Source organism: Hakea prostrata, unplaced genomic scaffold, assembly GCF_041222555.1.
Source record: "Hakea prostrata isolate BN-2017 unplaced genomic scaffold, UWA_Hpros_2 contig_177, whole genome shotgun sequence".
NCBI classification, from domain to species: domain Eukaryota; kingdom Viridiplantae; phylum Streptophyta; class Magnoliopsida; order Proteales; family Proteaceae; genus Hakea; species Hakea prostrata.
Genome location: NW_028291296.1, coordinates 37558 through 57162, shown reverse-complemented (window position 1 = coordinate 57162; position 19605 = coordinate 37558). Strand labels below are relative to the sequence as shown.

At 40.8% G+C, this 19605-nt stretch overlaps 1 protein-coding gene across 1 annotated transcript; it reads right to left on the bottom strand.

The window, feature by feature from the left end:
• Window positions 1-18058: 18058 nt before the first annotated feature.
• On the bottom strand, window positions 18059-18601 carry LOC148998706 (uncharacterized). The gene has a single exon (XM_089141770.1). The coding sequence runs from the start codon at window positions 18599-18601 to the stop codon at window positions 18059-18061; it is 543 nt and encodes a 180-aa protein (XP_088997896.1).
• Window positions 18602-19605: the final 1004 nt, after the last annotated feature.

The following is a 19605-nucleotide window of genomic DNA, read 5'->3' as shown; positions in this document are numbered from 1 at the left end:
AATCCAGACAAACCCAATAGGCAATAATACTCCTAATCCATCACTGGTCTACTACCACTACTCAAACCAGGACCTCTTCACCCACTCACTATAAGGATGGGCACAAGTCAACAACTAGACAAATCCAGGTCACCTAGAGTAGAAACCAAACCAGAGATAAAAGAAGTAAACTCAATAAGACATAACAACTCTGACCTACAAGACTAGACTCAAGGAACACAAAAAAAATCTAACTACAAACAAGACATAACCTAACCAACAAAACTGGTGCAAATCATCTTACCAGACAACTCCATAAATCTGACAATAACTACTCCCACTCAAAACCATACAAGCTGACAGACCATATCCCCTGAATCTCATGTGAACCCCAACAACATGTGAGGGCACACCCTCTTGACAACTCCTGTGTCAAGACCAGCACCAATGCTGAACATGGAGAACAAACCCATGCAACTGGAGACCAAACTCTCCAAACACTTGACAACACCTGTGTCAAAACTAGTACTAACTAGGCTGAACATGGAGACTATACCTCTCCAAACACCAGGGATACACCTAATGCTATACCAAGTGAAATAGGAATCCTCATGTGTGTAACCAACTGTACTAAACAGTCTCAACACCACCTATTACCACTCTAGCATTTCAAACCTCAGTCAAACATGTATACCAATGCAAATAAAAGCATCAATGAGAGTACAAAACAACAACAAATACTTAACATGCCAACACTATCATAATTGGTCAAGAATTCTCACACAATAAGGCATATCTTAACCAATATTAATAGAAAACCAGACATAAAACATGTTGTCCCAAATTTATTAAATAAACAGCTTCCTTACACAAGCATATCACCTTAAAGAATAAATAGACCACCTCCCTTTAACAAAGGAACAAAATAGGATAAACCAAAGTGTGCACCCAATGGAAACCCAAATAACCAGGTCTTCAAAAACAAGGTCTATGCTACCACAGAAAGCACCTAGGTCATCAAAGGACCTCAAACATACTTACTTGACCATCACCAGAATTAGGCATATTATTGTTAGATGTCTCACCTTCTTGTAGTTTCCTCTTGTATGCAAAATAATATTTCTTAATATGATCCATTTTCTTACAATAAAAGCATCTCTTGGTGCTTGCATCAGACTTGTTATTCCCATTATTATTCTTGTTGTTATTCTTATGATTTTCATATACTTTACCTTTTCCCTTGGGTCTCCCTTGTTTGGAAGAGCCTTTCCCCTTACAAAAAAATATTCCCCACTGCCCTTAGTCTTACCAGAAGCCAACAGTTCTGACTCCCTATTCTTTGAAGCATCAATCAATTGTTCTAGGGAAATGTTTTGACAAACATACTTAATTGAATTCTTAACAACAAGATAGTCATTATGAAGGGAATTTAATAGGATAATAGATAGGTCTTGGTTTTCCAATTTGGTCTTTTCCCTAGTACTGGCTAAGTCTTGAATCAACTTCTTAAACACATCTAGGTTCTTATCAAGACTGATTGTAGGGTCCATCTTAAACCCATACAATCTTTCCTTTAGATAAATCTTATTGCCTAGATTCTTTTTCTGGTAGATTTGTTCAAGCTTATTCCACACCTTAATAGGGGTATTGTCTTCATCATCCAAACACCTGATAACACCATTAGTGATGTTCCAGATCATGGAACCAATTGCATTCTCCATCACCTCAGTTCTTAACACAGGATCAATGCTTTCAAAGAAAGCAACTGGATCATCTATGGATCTTAGGAGTTTCTGCTGAGCCATTAAAGCTCTGACCTTTCTCTTCCAAATCCCAATGTCCCCTATCCCATCAAACTTCTCTATGTCTACCCTGGAACCCCCCCATAGGAGTATCCAAACTTAGGTTACTAGGATTCTCCCCTAGACCTACAGCTCTACTAGAGCCTGTGGTAACCACACTGGGAGGAGTACCCTCCCTTGGTAGACTAAATTCCTTGCTTGGCTCCACTTTGAAGCTGGTATCATACACCAATCAGTATATACAAGAATAAAAGATTCACAATACTGATATACAATTCTGAAAAAGAGGATTATTATAATCAAGAATTAAATAATCAATTATTAATTAATCACAAATTTATAGACTAACTTTATACAATCTCAGCAGCCTTAATTCATAGTTGCTAACATATCAAACCAATACAGACCAAGTATTGTGTCAAATATTAACAACAAAAAGATGGCAGCAGTTTGTATAAATCAAATAGCAAGATCTAACTGTGATTAATCAGTCATTAACCATCTCAGAATTATTCTACTCATACTTAGATTATCATTACATCAATTGAAATCAAATTATACAAAGAGAGCCAAGAGTATATGTGCATGTAATCAGGTCATAGCATAGGAGCCGATTCATATGAGCATATAAACATATCATAGCATGATAACAGAACATATATGATCATATAAGAGGGCATTACATGAGAACCGAATCAAATGAACATATATAGGAGGCAGCGAAAGCATGTAACACGAAATCAGATTATCAAATTAAAATAATCTACAACCGTATGAGATTAACAATCAAATTAGCATGTACATAATATAAAAGACCTAATTTGACACTTAGAAGCATCTATCATAAGGTTCTGATACCAATCTGTGATCGAATAACCATGCCCTAATTGTATGTACCGAATTCAAACAAGGAAATCACACACGAGAGAGAGAAATTGATGACGGAGTTTGGCATTAGATGCCTACATCTCCGGGATTCAAGACTGAATCCAATCCACTATTTATCCAAGACATTACAAGTAAGGGAAGAAAGAAAGAAGATATAGAGAACACCTGATACAGGTAACCAATGAAGCCAATACTCCCCCCGAGTATCCTTCTAACCTCGACGATCAAAAGCCCCAACATAAAACCACCAAGATCCTCCAAGAAGCCATTACCACAGGAGATTGAAGATGAACACATCCATGAAAGCTCCAGAGAGAACTCGAAACACGTAGAACAGAAAAGCCTCAAAATCCAATCATATACATAACCCCAAACCAACTTGAACCAAACGGTTCAATTAAAACATCACTTAAAATAGGAATGGTCCAGATTACCCTAACACGGGTGATCGGTTTTGAGAAAACTGAGCGAGTTCCACCAAATTTTGGTGAATAGGTTTTGACATCTCAATTGGAGAATATCGTAACCCTAAAATTTCTTCCATAAATAATTCCTCAAACTCCATGAGAAATAATATTACTTTAATTAAAGAGAAGAGTGGATGTACCACATACCTTATAGTTGAATTACTTAAAAGAGAATTTGAAAGCGGTATTATCTCATAAGGGAATTTGATCACCTCATTATTATTTGGAAGTAGGGTAGAAAGAGAAGGAAGTAGACATGGGAACGATCTTGTTGGAGGACCACCAGAATTTGATGCCTTGGAATTCATTGGTGATCTCTTTGTGATCATCAATGCTGAGAACAAGGTTGCAGGTGTTCTTGGCAGCATTGGAAGATTCCTCTCTGCTGCAGCCGCCGCCGATGAATTAACAAGAAAATCACAATCTGCCATTCTTCCAAACCGTAGATTGCATAGATCTAGGTCCAATCTCTCCCAGCTTTCCCCATCTTTGGAGGGAAAATTCAATAAAACACTTACAGTGATAGTACTAATGGAGATCAGTAAAGCAGAAGCTCACTTTATTGAACATGCTTTGGCAAAAAGACAAAAATAAAGAATATATAATTGAATCTCAATCACTCACTTTATTGAGTTTATGACATGCTTTGGCAAAAAGACAAATAAATCTTCACCAAAAAAAAAAACAAATAAATAATATTATATTGAACCTCCTTTGAATGTTCAAACTTTAAACAAGAACAATAAAGAGCATTCTTCAAAGATGTTTAGTTCTTCTTCTTCATTTTTTTTTCTTTTTCAAGACCATCATTACGGGTGAAAATCAAAAGAAATAAGCTAGGCCGTGACTTTGTTTAGATCGAAATATATATAAAAATTGAAACTTTAATGATGGCAGCTACAATCTCAAAAAATCACGATGGAACCAAACAATTTTGTTTTTTCCATGCATTTCATTTCTTAATTGCATGATTAAAAGAGAATCAACCGAATTTTCGGTAAAAAAAATCATATTGACAGTGCATACCACAATGCGAAGAAAATTAATCATTATCTGTAGCAATGAAAGAGTAGGGTGAATGAGAAACATACCGTACAGTTGGATTACTTATAAGAAGGGATTAAATAATACCCGTGAGTCCCAGATGAATTCATCAATCAAAAAAGATATAGCAGTATTGGTTTAGCATTCCTGATCTGATTTGCACAATGGCTTTTTGATCAAGATTCCCACATACGGTGTGAAATCCCCCAGATTTCTACCCCTTTAGCCCATGGTTTTAAGACTGAGAACTTGGGCCTTGATTCGGTGACAATCGTGGACCATTCAAGTCAAGCCCAAAGGATTGGAAATGGAACCAATGTTGGTGGATGACCCTTGTAATGACTTAAAAACTCTCCTAGAGTTTAAGTGAAGAGAGAAGATTAGTCACGATAGTGTAAAAAGGGTGATGTTGAAATGTCCATAGGTAAACAATAGAGAATCCGATTGACACGAATAAGGTATCAAATCGAAGATCATTGAAAGACATTTCCAACGAGCCAGAAATCATCAAAATTAGAGTTTGTTTGGGGGTCCAACCATGGACCATAAGTTTGGGTCGTTTGGGTGAACCAACCCCCACCCCATTTTCTATTTAGGGGCAAAATTGGAATTTTGGATTTTTAAACCCTATTTATGTTTTTTCTCATCCGTAAACGCATTTTTGGAGGCTAGAAAGAGGCAGAGGCTTTGGAGAAAAGGATAAACGAAAGAGAGGAGCGATTTCCATCCTTCCGAAGGGTTTTATGATCCGAATCTTTGCAAAATCACTAGGAAATGTTAGTTTTCTTTAACCCTTCTCTTTAATCATAGTTGGCGAGTAGATGTTTATCTTTTCTTATATTAATGTTTCCCTTGAGTATGGGAGTAATGGTAAGATCCCATGCTAAGGTTTACGCATTTTGACTCTCTATGTCACCCATGGGTGATTTATGAGAACCAAATTTAGGACTTTTTAAGATGGGTCAAATTTAATCAAATTGAAGGTACCCGTAGGATCCTTTTGTTGCCAATTAGACTTTCCCAAAGTTTTGCTTCATTATAGACTTCAAATTGGTGGCGAATTAGAGACCATTCACTAGTGAGGTTGAGAACTACCCTTTTTAACCTAGTTTTTCAAATTTGGGTTTCGTGGGAAGATTTTAGGATATCCTTTGAAACCCAAATTGGCTCTAATTTGTGATAATTATTTCTCTTGCATGAATAGGTTAATATATCTTTACTCACTAATTTGTGGGAAGGAATTACTAATCTTTGGATAAAAGAATCAAGTGGAAGGTGAGGAATATACTTAACCATATCTTGCATGTTTAATTATATTAAGTAATTTTTATTATTAATATCTTGACTTGCTTTAGTATTATCTTGTGATTATGTCTTCTATTTTTCAATATCTTTGAACATTGATATGAGATGGATGAGATTGAATGGATTGATTTTTCTGGTTAAATCCTAAATTATTGATAAAAATATATGGATGATATTGAATTAAATTTCTCATTCTATTTCATGTTGCAAACTAGGGTTGTGAGTTCACCCATCGCCCTAGTGACATTATATGATTGCTTATATTGTGGTTGGGAATGGGGAATGCTCTTTTGGCATTTCTGCCCTAGGATACCAGAGGAGGCGGTATGGGACGCATTCCTATGGTGTCCTTGGCTCTTTCCCGATTACTAATTTACATATTTAGGGCATGTCTAGAAGTGTTTGGTTAGGTGACCTCATGAGTACTACTACCCTTTCGGCAGGGGTATTGAAGCCGGTTAACACGTGATGTTAGTGGCTGGGTCCTGTGTGTCAAGTAGGCCCACTATCATCATAGAGAGGTAGGGTTGCATATAATAGATAAGGGCTCATGGACGCTCAAGACCGGTGAAATGACCTGTGAGAGGACATGGAGATCATCCTGTCCATTATATGTGGATGACCACTGGGTTAATGAATGGGGTTCAACAGATGCCTCCCATTGAGGATTCTATTCATAGCTGGGAAGGTATTGAACCAACAGAGCACTAGGCGTGAGGGGAGATATCTGGACCATATGTAGTACGAGACCGTATGACCTTGCATTCGGCCTAGGATTATCCTTGACACGCGCCAGATCTTATACTAATGGTGATGTGAGAGTGTGCTGAATTAATCCCCAACCATGGCTTGACAGGACTGTACCCAACAACTGCGGAGAGCCCAACAGACGTGCTTGAGTGTCGTGAGGGAAGAATGATGAGACCGCCCAAAGAAGACTGGTGTGTGACTTAATGCATGTCTACCATAGAGACTTCATGATAGAGTTAGGAGCATAATCATTCATATATCATATCACTGTCATTAATTACATTATCGATATTCATGTTGTATGTGTGGTGTGGAATCTTGTGAATGAATGCATGATATGATGTTGAGTTGACCTCACTGAGTTCTTTTGAACTCATTCCATTTATATGTCTTTTTTCTATTAGATTATGCTGTAGGTTATGAGGGTTTCTTCCAAATGGATGATTCATTGCTAGTATATCTTCTTTAAGGAGTGACCGAAGAAGAAGTGGACACACATGGAGCTTCATGCCAGTATCAAGACTGTTCTTTTGGATTGGATTCCATTGGAGAGCTAGTTTAATTTATTTTTCCACTACGAATAAAACTACTCTCTTTTCTTTTCAAAACTCTGATGTTATACTTTTATTTTGAAGTAATGGATGATTGTAACCATTATTTCAGTTTTGATAACTTTATATGAGAATCTTGATTTATTCTTGTCCATTTAATTATACTATATCATGTTTTGTATGGATTTGTCACTGAACCTAGATCTTGCGGTGTATCACCCCCATGGGCATTCGGGTATGACCGGATCCGGCTGGGTGGGGTGTGACATACGGCGCCAATGTTGTTGCAGAACTCGGTCTCTCCTAGTCGAATGCTCGAACCTGCAAAAACATGCTCGACCGGTGTGGTCGAGTTTTGTCTCCAACGAATAAAGGAAACAAGCTCAATCTCTCAATGTATTCAATAACTTAAGAATGCATACCTGATAAGGATGAATATGTGGGTATTTATAGATCTTAGGAGAGGTTACCTTAACTGTGAAGTAATGGAGTTCGAATAGATCTCTATAATTGTTGCCAACTTCCTGGAAAGAGAAATCTTATCTGCCAAGAGTGTATTACTTGGATTGTAGTTATGGAGTCCGACCTGGACTCTAAGAACAATTCAAAATATCTGACTTGATTGGAATCTTTATCCCTATCTTTAAGGAGGTTGGATACAATTCAAATTATACACGTTGCTTAGTGCCTTTGTTTTATTCGTGGTCTGACCAAGGTTTGATCGGTCCGGTTCCTCTATGGTGGACCTAGTTAGGTCTATTATAAATTATCCATAACAAGAATGAAAGAAAAAAATCAATAATCAAAGAAATAACGAGTTCAGCGAAAGCAATCAAAATAAACTAAATAAGTTTCTTTCTAGTTTCTTTCTCTAAAGCTAAATAATGCGCTTCATGAATAGCAAGAAAGGGAGTTCACTAGTTCTTCTCCACCAGTTCTTCTCCATACGATCCTCAAATGTTTGGCAATCTTCCTCCTTAGGCCATCAATGGGTGCTATAAGCACACTCCAAGCATCTGCATGAGGCTTCATGGAAGCTATCTCCATCTCCCATTGACGATGCCACATCTTCTTCATACGAGAAGGTTCGATCATACCGATTCACTCCAATTTCCGAGGATGTGTAACAATCTATACAGTTAGTATAACATACAAAAAAAGGAATGAGTTCTAATGAACTCAGTAAGATAACACATTTCTCATCCATATATCAACACAATCAGTAATGCATATATGATATGAATGATATGAAAAAGTATGAATGTGATGCGTCCAAAATCTGCTCAGCCCTTAGATCTCCGATGGATGATCTACAAAAACAATTGTTAGATGTAGCCCGACCGCTGCGGTCGGGAGTCCACCTCCGAAGGCTAAGTCAGCTGATGAACTGATCACATAAGGCTCTGCTTGAGCACAGAGCAAAAGTATGAAATGAATATTGAGAATACGATTCAGATACCTCTCTTGAAAGTAGGTTGTGTTTATATAGGGTTTACCCTCGAATCTCCTTCATTGGATTTACTCGAACCTTCTTCGGGTGGCCATCCAATCTTAACGATTAGATCTATTACTAATAGATTCGTTCGCGGTAGGATAATGGATAACTGCACGATCATAGCATGGCAGTTACCTAAGTAAGCACGATCGTTTGCTCCCATAAGTGCCGTTTAACCGTCTACTTGACGATCCGTCAACTCCGATTATCACGGATTTGGGCATGCTTGTTGACTAAGTCAGTTTACTTCCTCAGCAAGTTAGCTCTTAAACCCGGCCCGCTCGGATGCGAGTCGGTTCCTTTCTCCCCGGCCGAGGTCGAGGATCGAACCACAGGCGGACTCGGTTCGATTATGATTTCTCCCGTATCACGAGCCCCCCAGACCAAGCGTTCGGGCAATTTCGAGGGCTTGGTTTGAACTGGACCCGTTTGTCGAACGAGGGTTCTGCATAATCCTTCGCTTATTAAATGTCGTATCGCATTTAATGCGGCTGCATCTCTTTTTCCTCAAGTTTCGTGAATGTCTTCATTCTCTACGGGGGTGTTGCCACGCGTCCGCTGTAGGGGAAACCATCATTGCCCATGAAATCGAAACGACGGTTTCTCCAAAAGCCCGTTCTGATTCAAACTTTTTTGAAACGTCTTCCGATCGTGATCGTTGATGTTGAAATTATCTTGACCGTACACGTCCTCGATCATCTGTGTGCTTAAAAGCGATTCGTTGTCTTCATATATTTCATTCTCTTTGTGAAGAATTTGAAACTTTGTCGTCTTCCTTGCGCTCTAACAATCTTCTCGCTTTTAGGCTCTCTGCTTCAGTGAATCAGTAAGTTCACTGACTCCTTTGTTCTCTTTACTTGTTCTCTTGATCTTTCCTTTTACTTTCGTCTCCGCTTTCTTTTTGTTAAAAAACAAGAACCAGACCCTCATAGTAATGGAAGGTGGTAGGGTTTCTTCTAAAGGTCCTTTTGAATATAGCGCCGGTAAGGGCAATTCTGGTGGTGAGGCCTCTGTTTCTGTCCCCCTTAACCAATCAGATAGTGACAAGAAAAGTTTAACTGCCCTTTGGTGTGACTTCAAAGAAGTTAGCCAACAAAAAAGAGTAGAGAAAAGCGTTGAAGTTCCTTCCGTGCTTCCTGAGTCTGGACCATCCAGAACTCCCAAAGTGATTGCCGAGGCTTTTGGGTAGTCAGCAACCTAGCAGGTCCAAGGACGAACTTAGTGTTCCCTCCTCCTACATTGAAATCGATCTCCTGCCGGCCATCGAACGTTTTGACTTTCCTCCTTCGTACTATCTTAGAGCTCCCAATCCTAATGAGAGGGTCAATTCGAATCCTCCCAATGAATTTTCCTTGTATATAGATACCCTAGAAAGTGGAGTTCATTTTCCATTCTTCAATACTTTGTTTTCCGCTATTTTAAATCACTGGGACATTTGACCTAGAATGCTTCTCCCCAATAGCTGGCGTCTCATCGTCGGCTTTTTGGGTTTATGTTTTGAACTTGGTATCACACCTTCTCTCCCTCTTTTTGTACATTTTCATGTTCTTTCTCTTTCCAACCCTTCGAGTTGGGTTTTTCTTTCCAAGCGCAATAAGGTTGAGCTTGGATGGTCGGGTAGTATCCTCGCTAGGGGAACCTGTCCTTCCAATCACAAAGGGTGGCGCAAACGGTATTTTTTCTGTTGAGCGCCTCAGTCAGACCTCAACTTCCCAATCACCTGGAAGCTGCTTTCTTCATATTCCAAAGGTAACCGGGTCCTTCAGCTATCCAAAACCGAAAGAGCGGCTGCCAGGAAAATCAAGTCTATTCCATGGTATCAAGAAATACATGGTTATGAGATGGAATACACCCCAATTCTTCAGTATTGGGACTAGCTCACTGTGAGCTTTCTAACTGTTGTGTTTGCCTTTTTTGAGTGTACTGCAGCTTCACTCGATTTTCTGACTTTCGTCCTTCTTTGTAGTGCCTCCTAAGATTAACCCAAAGAACCTTCGAGCCAAGGCTGACAAGGCCGTTGTAGCTGCAGAACAACGGTCCCCTCGGACACTAACGGCAGATGAGATAGCTGCTCTGCCCCCTCTGGACCCTTCTTACAAGGGTATTAGAAATTTGAAGCCAATAGTTGAACCCTCAGGCAAAGGAAAAGGCCAATCGGGGAAGAGGCCGAAGTTCCTTCCTCAGCCCGAACCAAGAGGAAGCATGACTAGACTGAGGCCTTCGTCCCGAAGAAATCCCTGAAGAGCAAAGACTCCGAGGAGGTTTTTGTTCCATAGTGGATGTTGAGTGTGTCGGACCGGGTCACGCAAGACCAAGAGAAAGCTGCTGAATGGAGCTCTCTCAGCTTGATGTCAGCCGACTGTCAAGCTCTCGAGTCTTTGAGTGACAGTTCACTCGTTTGTCTCTCAACAAGGTACTTTGTTTCCTTGATCTCCTGTCGCTTGCTTTGTAATCCTTCTTAGGATTTTTCCATAATTCGTCTATTTTCTCAGGAATGTTGTGCTGAGCTTCTACCAACATATTGAGGCTTTGAACCGAGTTGGTCATAGTGGTTCCTTACTCCAGACTCGTGAAGAGCACTTGGTGATTGCAAATTCTGAAGTGGAGCGGTTGAAAAAGGAGGTTGCAAGATTGAAAGAGGAGAATGACAAGGTCAACACTTTAAAGAAAGAACTTGACTTGTCCATTAGTCATGCTGGTGCTACGGAACGTGAAGCAAAGAAACATAAAATGCTTGCTTTCGAGTGTACTGAAAAGCTCGAGATTTTGGCCCTTGAATATGATCGTTTTAAGAAGGTGGCCGTTCCCAGCAAACCCGAACATCTTTCTCAAGATCTTTGGAGGGACTGCATTCGGAAGTATCTGAACAACATCCCCTTCAGCGATCTAATGACTCTATACAACCTTCAAGCCTACCGAGCAGGACAAAATGATGTCTGGAAGGCTATCCTTGAGGCAAACCCTACTTTTGATACAACTCCTTTTCAGAGTGTTTGCCATAGAGAAGTCTTTGAAACACTCGGGTTGTCTTTGCCTGACTGGGCTCTAGAAGAAGAGGATCCTATTCCGGCGGATCAGAATATTGAGGATTTTCTTAATGACTCGCCGCCTCTTCCCAAAGAACCTCAACGACCTGCTCCAATTGAGGATCCTTCCGCAAAACTTGTTCAAGAAAAATAGGAAACTTTTTTTTTTTTTTTTTTTTTTTTGTAAGGGTTGGCCCCCCATGGCCTATGATAATGAATATTTGCTTCCCTTTTCTCGGACTCTTTCAATAGTTGTTGCAATGATCTAGTAGTACTTTCTCATTGTGCACTTAGAGAATTTACTTCTTTTCCTTTCTTAGAATAACGCTCGGAAATGAACTAGGTGTTTTTCTAAAATAACCTTGTACCTTTGTTGAAGCTGACGTTTTGGAGACCTTAGAGGGATTGACGCTCGGGAACATTGGAATCTACCTGGCCGAACCTTTTATGACATACTTGAAGCATTTCTTTCTAGGTTGCTCCCTTTTTATGAAGAAGCCCAAACGTTTCCTCGTATTTGCGTACGAATTGTTCTTCCCAAGAAATTGGGAATACTCTTTTCATTTAATATTGGTGCGACGGTTGATATTTGGTTGGTATCCTCATTTCAGGTGCGCAATGCTCGACGTGGAGGCTTGGGACAAACTTAGCTCTTGAGTTATGAATTTGAAATGTCATTATCCCCTGACCGTTGATCTTGCATATTTTTTTTTAAATTTGAAACATCCCTTCTTTTTTGACCCTTGATCTGTGTGGGTTTTCAACCATCCCGTCGCTCCATGAGGCTATTTAAGTCCCTCAAGTGTGCTTCATTCTTGTCTTCGTCATTTGCAAGAATAGTCTTCCTCTTTGCCTTTGCTGCCTCTGTACTTCTATCTTTTGTCAATACCCAGATCAGATTTGAAAAAGTGAGTTTTCTTCTCTTCTATTCAGTTCTAAAACGAACTTCTCCTCCTTGAGTAATCTCCAAAGTAGTATACTTGGGGGTTATTCATTCCAAAAGTTCCTTGCTAGATATCCTTCTCGGATGTCTGAACTTCAGACATCTAGGGTTTCTCTCCTTCTTTTGTTTTATGCGTTGGCTGACCTTTTGAACTGACGGTATTTTTTTTTTCTCGCAGTGCCTCCAAGAATTAACTTGGATGTGGTTAGGGCAAAGTCTTTCAAGAAAACTACTCCAGTGCTGACAAAGGTTGTTCCACGTGAAGAGACTGGCTACGATGATTTTGCCAAAGTTTAGATTCCCACAGCCTCTACTGGTGCCTCTCTCACGTCTTCTTCCATAATGGAGACTGTTTGGTCTCCTAAGGAAGATGTTATTTATTTTGTCATCACTCGTACTTCTGAAACCCCTGCTGGTGCTTCATTGGCATCTTCCTCCAACCCTTCACCAGCTGTGGAGATTCCTCCTCCGTATGGGGAGGAGGTTTTTGTAGAGGCCGAGGGTGCTGCTTCCAAAAGAAAGCGTCCTTGGTCAGATGATGATGTGTACAGGCCTTCCTGGTCGCTGAAGAAGTTTGACTCGGTGACGGGAGATTTTGAGAAGGCACTAGAATGGTGCACTTCTGCTCAGATGCCCGCTGAGAGCAGAGCCTTCACCGCGGTTTCGGACAGGGATTTCGTAAAGTCCCTGGTGCTGTAAGTATTTCTTCCCTGCTTTTCTTTCTGGAAATTTTGTGCTCTTGACTAACTCTTGAAGTATCGCAAGAACCTTTCTGATAACTTCCACAAGCAGGTGGAATCAGCTTTTAGGCTCAGTAGCCTAAGTAATAGTCTCTCCCAGCTTCGGGAGGAATCCAAAGCCAAAGACGTCAAGATTGCTCATCTTAAGGATAGGCTTTGGGAAGTTGCCCGAGTGAAGAATTCTGAAATCGTGCAAGTTCATTTGGATTTGGATGGTGCTAAGGAGAAAATCCGAAGGCTGGAGTGGGAAGTAGAGAAGCTTTCGGGAGAGCCGAAAGGGTCTGAAGCTAAGGTTCCTGCGCCTACGCCTCAAAGGCAAGTTGTTACCCTTCTACCTGAATCTCTTCCGACTAATGTTCACAGGGTTTGCATCTTCAAATATTTGCAGAGTAAGCCATTTGTTGATATGCTGAATACTTATAATTTGCTGGCCTATCGAGATGACGAGAATGAGGTATGGGAGTCAATCTTAAGGAGAAATCCTTATTTCAACACGGCTCCCCACAGCGCAAATTGTCATCCTGAAGTGTTTGAAAAGTTGCAACTTCCTCTTCCTGCTTGGGCCAAGGACGTAGTGGAGATGCCCATTCTAGATCCAGATATAATGCACTATCTTGATTACTCTACTCCTTTGTCCCCCCTCAGAGGATTCAGTTATCAAGATCTTGCTTTGAATGCAGGTCTGACCAAAGGCCAGGCCTCTTCAGAAAAAGCTGGATAAAGAGTATGGAATTGCGGAGGATTTTGTAGGTGGGAGTTTAAGGAATTCTTCGCAATCACCAAGGAGGAGAATCAAATGATGAGAGGACCTATGCCTCCACGGCCAGCAGTCATCTTACGTTTTCCCGACTCTGTTCCATTGTTCCAGGCTTATTTTTCTTGACTCGTGTTGCTTCCTGGAAAAGCTACTTCGATCCTCTTTTGGAGTTCTTCACAATCACCGATGATGATGTTTCTTCTCGACCGAAAGAAGATTGTACCTCAATACTTGTTATCTCATATGTATTTTCTAAGAATTTTGTTGTAAATTGGCCCCTTCTGGTCGTTTAAAGAAATAAAGAATTAACTTTATCTTGAGCTTTGTTATTCAATTAAGTCTTCGCTTTAATAGGTCTTAGTCGTTTTAAACCGATGCCCTTACTTAAGGATTTCCGTAGAAATTAGTTAAGCTTGAGAAGGTCTCATTTGGGTTTTAAATCGATGCCTTTACTTAAGGATTTCCGTAGAAATTCATTAAGCCTGAGAAGGTCCCACCCGGTTTTTAAACCGATGCCTTTACTTAAGGATTTTTGTAGAAATTCGTTAAGTCTGAGAAGGTCCCACTCGGGTTTTAAACTGATGCCTTTACTTAAGGAATTCCGTAGAAATTCATTAAGCCTGAGAAGGTCCCACTCGCGTTTTAAACCGATGCCTTTACTTAAGGATTTCCGTAGAAATTCGTTAAGCCTAAGAAGGTCCCACTCTGGTTTTAAACCGATGCCTTTACTTAAGGATTTTCAAAGAAATTTGTTAAGCCTGAAAAGGTCCCACTCGGATCTTAAACCGATGTCATTACTTAAGGATTTTCGTAGAAATTCGTTAAGCCTGAGAAGGTCCCACTCGGGTTTTAAACCGATGCTTTACTTAAGGATTTCCGTAGAAATTCATTAAGCTTGAGAAGGTCCCACTCGGGTTTTAAACCGATGCCCTAACTTAAGGATTTTCGTAGAAATTCATTAAGCCTGAGAAGGTCCCACTCGGGTTTTAAACCGATGCCATTACTTAAGGATTTTTGTAGAAATTCATTAAGCCTAAGAAGGTCCCACTCGGGTTTTAAACCGATGCTTTACTTAAGGATTTCCGTAGAAATTCATTAAGCTTGAGAAGGTCCCACTCGGGTTTTAAACCGATGCCCTAACTTAAGGATTTTCGTAGAAATTCGTTAAGCCTGAGAAGGTCCCACTCGGGTTTTAAACCGATGCCTTACTTAAGGACTTCCGTAGAAATTCATTAAGCTTGAGAAGGTCCCACTCGGGTTTTAAACCGATGCCTTAACTTAAGGATTTTTGTAGAAATTCGTTAAGCCTGAGAAGGTCCCACTCGGGTTTTAAACCGATGCCTTTACTTAAGGATTTCTATAGAAATTCGTTATGCTTGAGAAGGTCCCACTCGGGTTTTAAACCGATGCCTTTACTTAAGGATTTTCGTAGAAATTCATTAAGCCATAGAAGGTCCCACTAGGGTTTTAAACCGATGCCTTTACTTAAGGATTTCCGTAGAAATTCGTTAAGCCTGAGAAGGTCCCACTCGGGTTTTAAACCGATGCCTTTACTTAAGGATTTTCGTAGAAATTCGTTAAGCCTGAGAAGGTCCCACTAGGGTTTTAAACCGATGCCTTTACTTAAGGAATTCCGTAGAAATTCATTAAGCTTGAGAAGGTCTTATTCGGGTTTTAAACCGATGCCTTTTGATTTTGATCCTTTTGTCACTGAATATTGTACGTTGCCCCCAATCAAAAGATATTGTGTTGAAACTGGGGATTGAATTGATTGAGTCAAATGCTGTTACATCAAAAATGAAAATGATGATCTTCTTAGGGATAGTATTTCTTCAGATGTCTAGCATTCCACGAAGGATACAGCTCTTTATCGGTTGCCATGTTCTTCAGCTTATATGCCCCCGAACCGATCGATTTGATTACCATATATGGTCCTTCCCGTGAGGGATCTAGTTTCCTCGGGTGGCATGGATCTGAAGCTAAGGTATTCCTTAGAACTAGATCTCCTGCTCGGAATTTATGGCGCTTTACTCGGGTATTGTAGTGTGACGCTATCCTTCGTTGATAGTATCGGGTTCGAGCAATCGCTTTTGTCCGAACTTCATCTAGTAGCTCAAGACTATCCAGCAATCCTTGTTCATTGGCTTTTTCCTCGAATTCTCTTTCTCGAAGTGTTCCAGCCATTACTTCGACTGGTGCTAATGCCTCAGATCCATAAGCCAATTTGAATGGTGTTTCTCCTGTGCTAGTCCGAACTATAGTTTGATAGGCCCACAGAACATTGTGCAATTATTCAACCCATAATGCTTTATCAGCTTCGAGTCTCTTTTTTATCCCATCAAGTAGTGTTCGGTTCGTAACCTCTACTTGACCGTTGCTTTGGGGATATGCTACTGATGACATACGATGCTCGATCAGGTAAGTGCAGGAGAATTGCTCGAATTGTGGGTTGTCGAATTGTGTGCCATGATTGGTCACAAGAATTTTTGGCATCCTGAACCGATAAATGATAGATTCTAATACGAAATTCTCCACCCTCCTTTCGGTGATGGTCGCTAGAGCACAAGCTTCTACCCATTTGGTGAAGTAATCGATTGCTACGATGAGATATTCTCTTCTGCCTGCAGTCTTAGTGAATTTTCCCATGATGTCAATTTGCCACATCGCAAAAGGAATGGGATCTAGAATTGATGTCAGGGTTTCAGCTGGCCTTTTCGATACCGTGGAATGGATCTGGCAGTTTCTACAGCGACGAACGTATTCCATTGCAGCCTGTTGGAGCTTCTGCCAATACAAACCGAGTCTTAAAATTTTGTGGGCTAGAGCTCGATCGCCCATATGTGCCCCACAAATTCCTTCATGCACTTCTACTAGAGCTATTTCTGATCTTTCGGGTCCCAAACATCTCAATAGGGGTCCAGCATAGGACCTTCGGTATAATCTTCCATTTTGCATTATAAATCGCCATGCCCGTACCTTGATTAGCCTTGCTTCTTTCGAATCTTCAGGTAGTTTATCATATCTAAGATATTCCATGATCGGGTCCATCTAGCATCGCTCTACTTCAATATAGGATATCTCCTTCTCCTGACTGCTTGGGAATGCTAATTCCTCAATGTAGACTGAAGGGTCTAGAGTCTTTTCTTTGGCATTAGCCAGTCTTGAAAGCTCATCTGCAATTGCATTTTCTTTTCTTGGAATCTGACATACTCTCATATTCTTAAATTCCTTCTGCAATGCATGTACGATTTCTTGATATTTTTGTAATCGGGGTTCTTTGATGCCATACTCCCCTTTGACATTCTTCTGACCACTTCACCTCCTTACTGCCCCTCAAATCCTTGAGTGCCTTGAAGAAGGGAAGGCATTTTTCTCCCGATTGTGAAATGAACCGGTTCAACGCAGCTACTCTTCCCGTTAGGCATTGCACATCCCGAACGGTTTTGGGAGATTCCATGTTAATCAAAGCCTGTATTTTGGCCGGATTGGCCTTGATACCTCTTTGAGACACCATGAAACCTAAGAATTCCCTGACGATACCCCGAAGGCACATTTTTCCAGGTTCAGCTTCATTTGGTATTTCCGAATAACCGAAAATACTTTTGTTAGGTCTTCAATATGCCTTGATCTTGCAGTGCTTTTTACTAGCATATCGTCAACGTATGCTTCCATACTTCTCCCGATCAGATCTTTGAATATTTTGTTTACTGCCCTCTGATAGGTTGCCCCTACGTTCTTCAGGCCGAACGGCATGAATTTGTAATAGAAACTTTCACGATCAGTCATGAAAGCAGTAAACTTTTCATCCTCTTGATTTATGAGGATCTGGTTGTACCCCGAATATACATCCATGAAACTTAACGTTTCATATCCAATAGTGGCATCTATTAAAAGATCTATCCGGGGTAACAAGTACCAGTCTTTCGGGCAAGCCTTGTTGAGATTTGTGTAATCCGTACACATTCTCCATTTTCTATTCGCCTTTTTGACCATCACCATGTTGCCCAACCAGACTGGGCATTCGATGGGTTCAATGAACCCAGAGTTCTTCAACTTTTCAACCTCGCCCTTGATGGCTTCGTGATTTTCCATAGAGAAGTTTCTTCTCTTCTGAATAATTGGTTTTACCTTTAGATCTATCCAAAGTTTGTGCTCTGCTACCTGCCGATCTATTCCCGGCATATCCTCCGCGGACCATGCGAACACATCACTGTTTTCCTGAAGGAAAATTTTCAGTTCCATCTTGAATTCCTCCAGCTGGCTCGATCCGATATAAGTAGTTCTTTTTTCATTATCAGGATACAGCTGGATTCACTCCAATTTCTCTCCTGGCTCGGGCCTTTGCATTTTTGTTTCATCCCGATCATCCAGTATCTCTATTGGCAATGCTGTGGCCTTCCTTGGGCCCTCCTTATCTTTCACATTTGCCATGTAGCACTGTCGGGAGACTCTTTGGTCAGAGGAAATCTGACCGATTCCCATATTAGTTGGGAATTTTATCTTCAAGTGCTTTCTCGAAACTATGGCACCTAACTTTGAAAGGGATGGCCCTGCGAGGATGACATTGTAAGCTGGAAGTCCCCAAACCACCAAGAAGTTCACTCGAATAGTAGCTTCTTTGGGGAAACTTCCAACTGATAAATCCAGTTGTACCGATCCTTCGGCTATAGCTGATGATCCAGCAAAGCCGTAAAGATGCATAGATGATGGTTCCATTAGATCCTCTTGAACTTTCAGCTTTTGATAAGCCTCATAAGATAAAAGGTCTACAATAGACCCTATGTCAATCAACACTCTGTGCCCCTCCCAACGTGCAATTTCTACTTTGATGACTATGGCGTCATCGTGAGGCATACATACGTCTCGTTCATCTTCTTCACCAAAGGTGATTGAACCCTCACCATTCGGTCTCTTCCACTTCTGGGTTTCTCTAGTTCCAATGAACTTGGATCTGGCTTTTAGTTTTCGGAGCGACTCAGGTTCGGGTCCTCCAAATATTGTTAGTATGGGTGATCTAGTGGCATCGATCACTTCTTTATCCTTCTTAAATTGAGGAGCCTCGGTTGGCCATTCCCGACTTACCGAACGCTCCCTTTTGTCACTGGTTCCTTGTGGTTCTGTCTATCTCCCTTTAACGAAGCTGAATAGGTGACCTTGCGATATTAATCTCTCGATATTGGCCTTCAAATGCCTACAATCATTAGTATAGTGACCGTAGTCCTTATGGAAACGACAATACTTCTCCCTGTTTTGCTCCCCAGGATTTGTTTGAAGCTTCGGTGGCCATTTTAGGATATTCTACCTCTTGATAACATTCACAATGTCTGCCCGAGGAGTATTCAATGGTGTATACTCGCTTTGATCGGGAGACTTTTGTCGCCACGCCGAATGAGGCCTTCCAACTTGGGAGCTTTCTGTTCTTTTGTAGGGGCCTTAGTGTCTCCCTGACGTGCATCCAAGATCTCCATTACCACCACTTGCTTTTGACACCATTGCACTAGTTCAGCATAGGTGGTAGGCATGTCTTGAAGTAATAATTCCAAGAGTCTTCGATTGGTGAGTCCAGTGAACAGGGCAGTTTTAGCTACCTGTTCATCAAGATTCTCAATTTCCATTGTGACCCTGCTGAATCTTTTTAGGTATACCCGAATCGATTCACTTTTCCCTTGTTTGATGGTGAACAAGGTCTCCTCGGTCTTCTTGATCTGTATCCCGCTTTGGAATCGACCGATGAATTTTCGTGCCAGCTCCTCAAAGTCCACGATCCTTCCCGATGGAAGATTTGAGAACCACTTATGTGCTGCTCCGATCAAAGATGAACCGAATACCCTGCAAAGGATTTCATCTAAATTACTAGC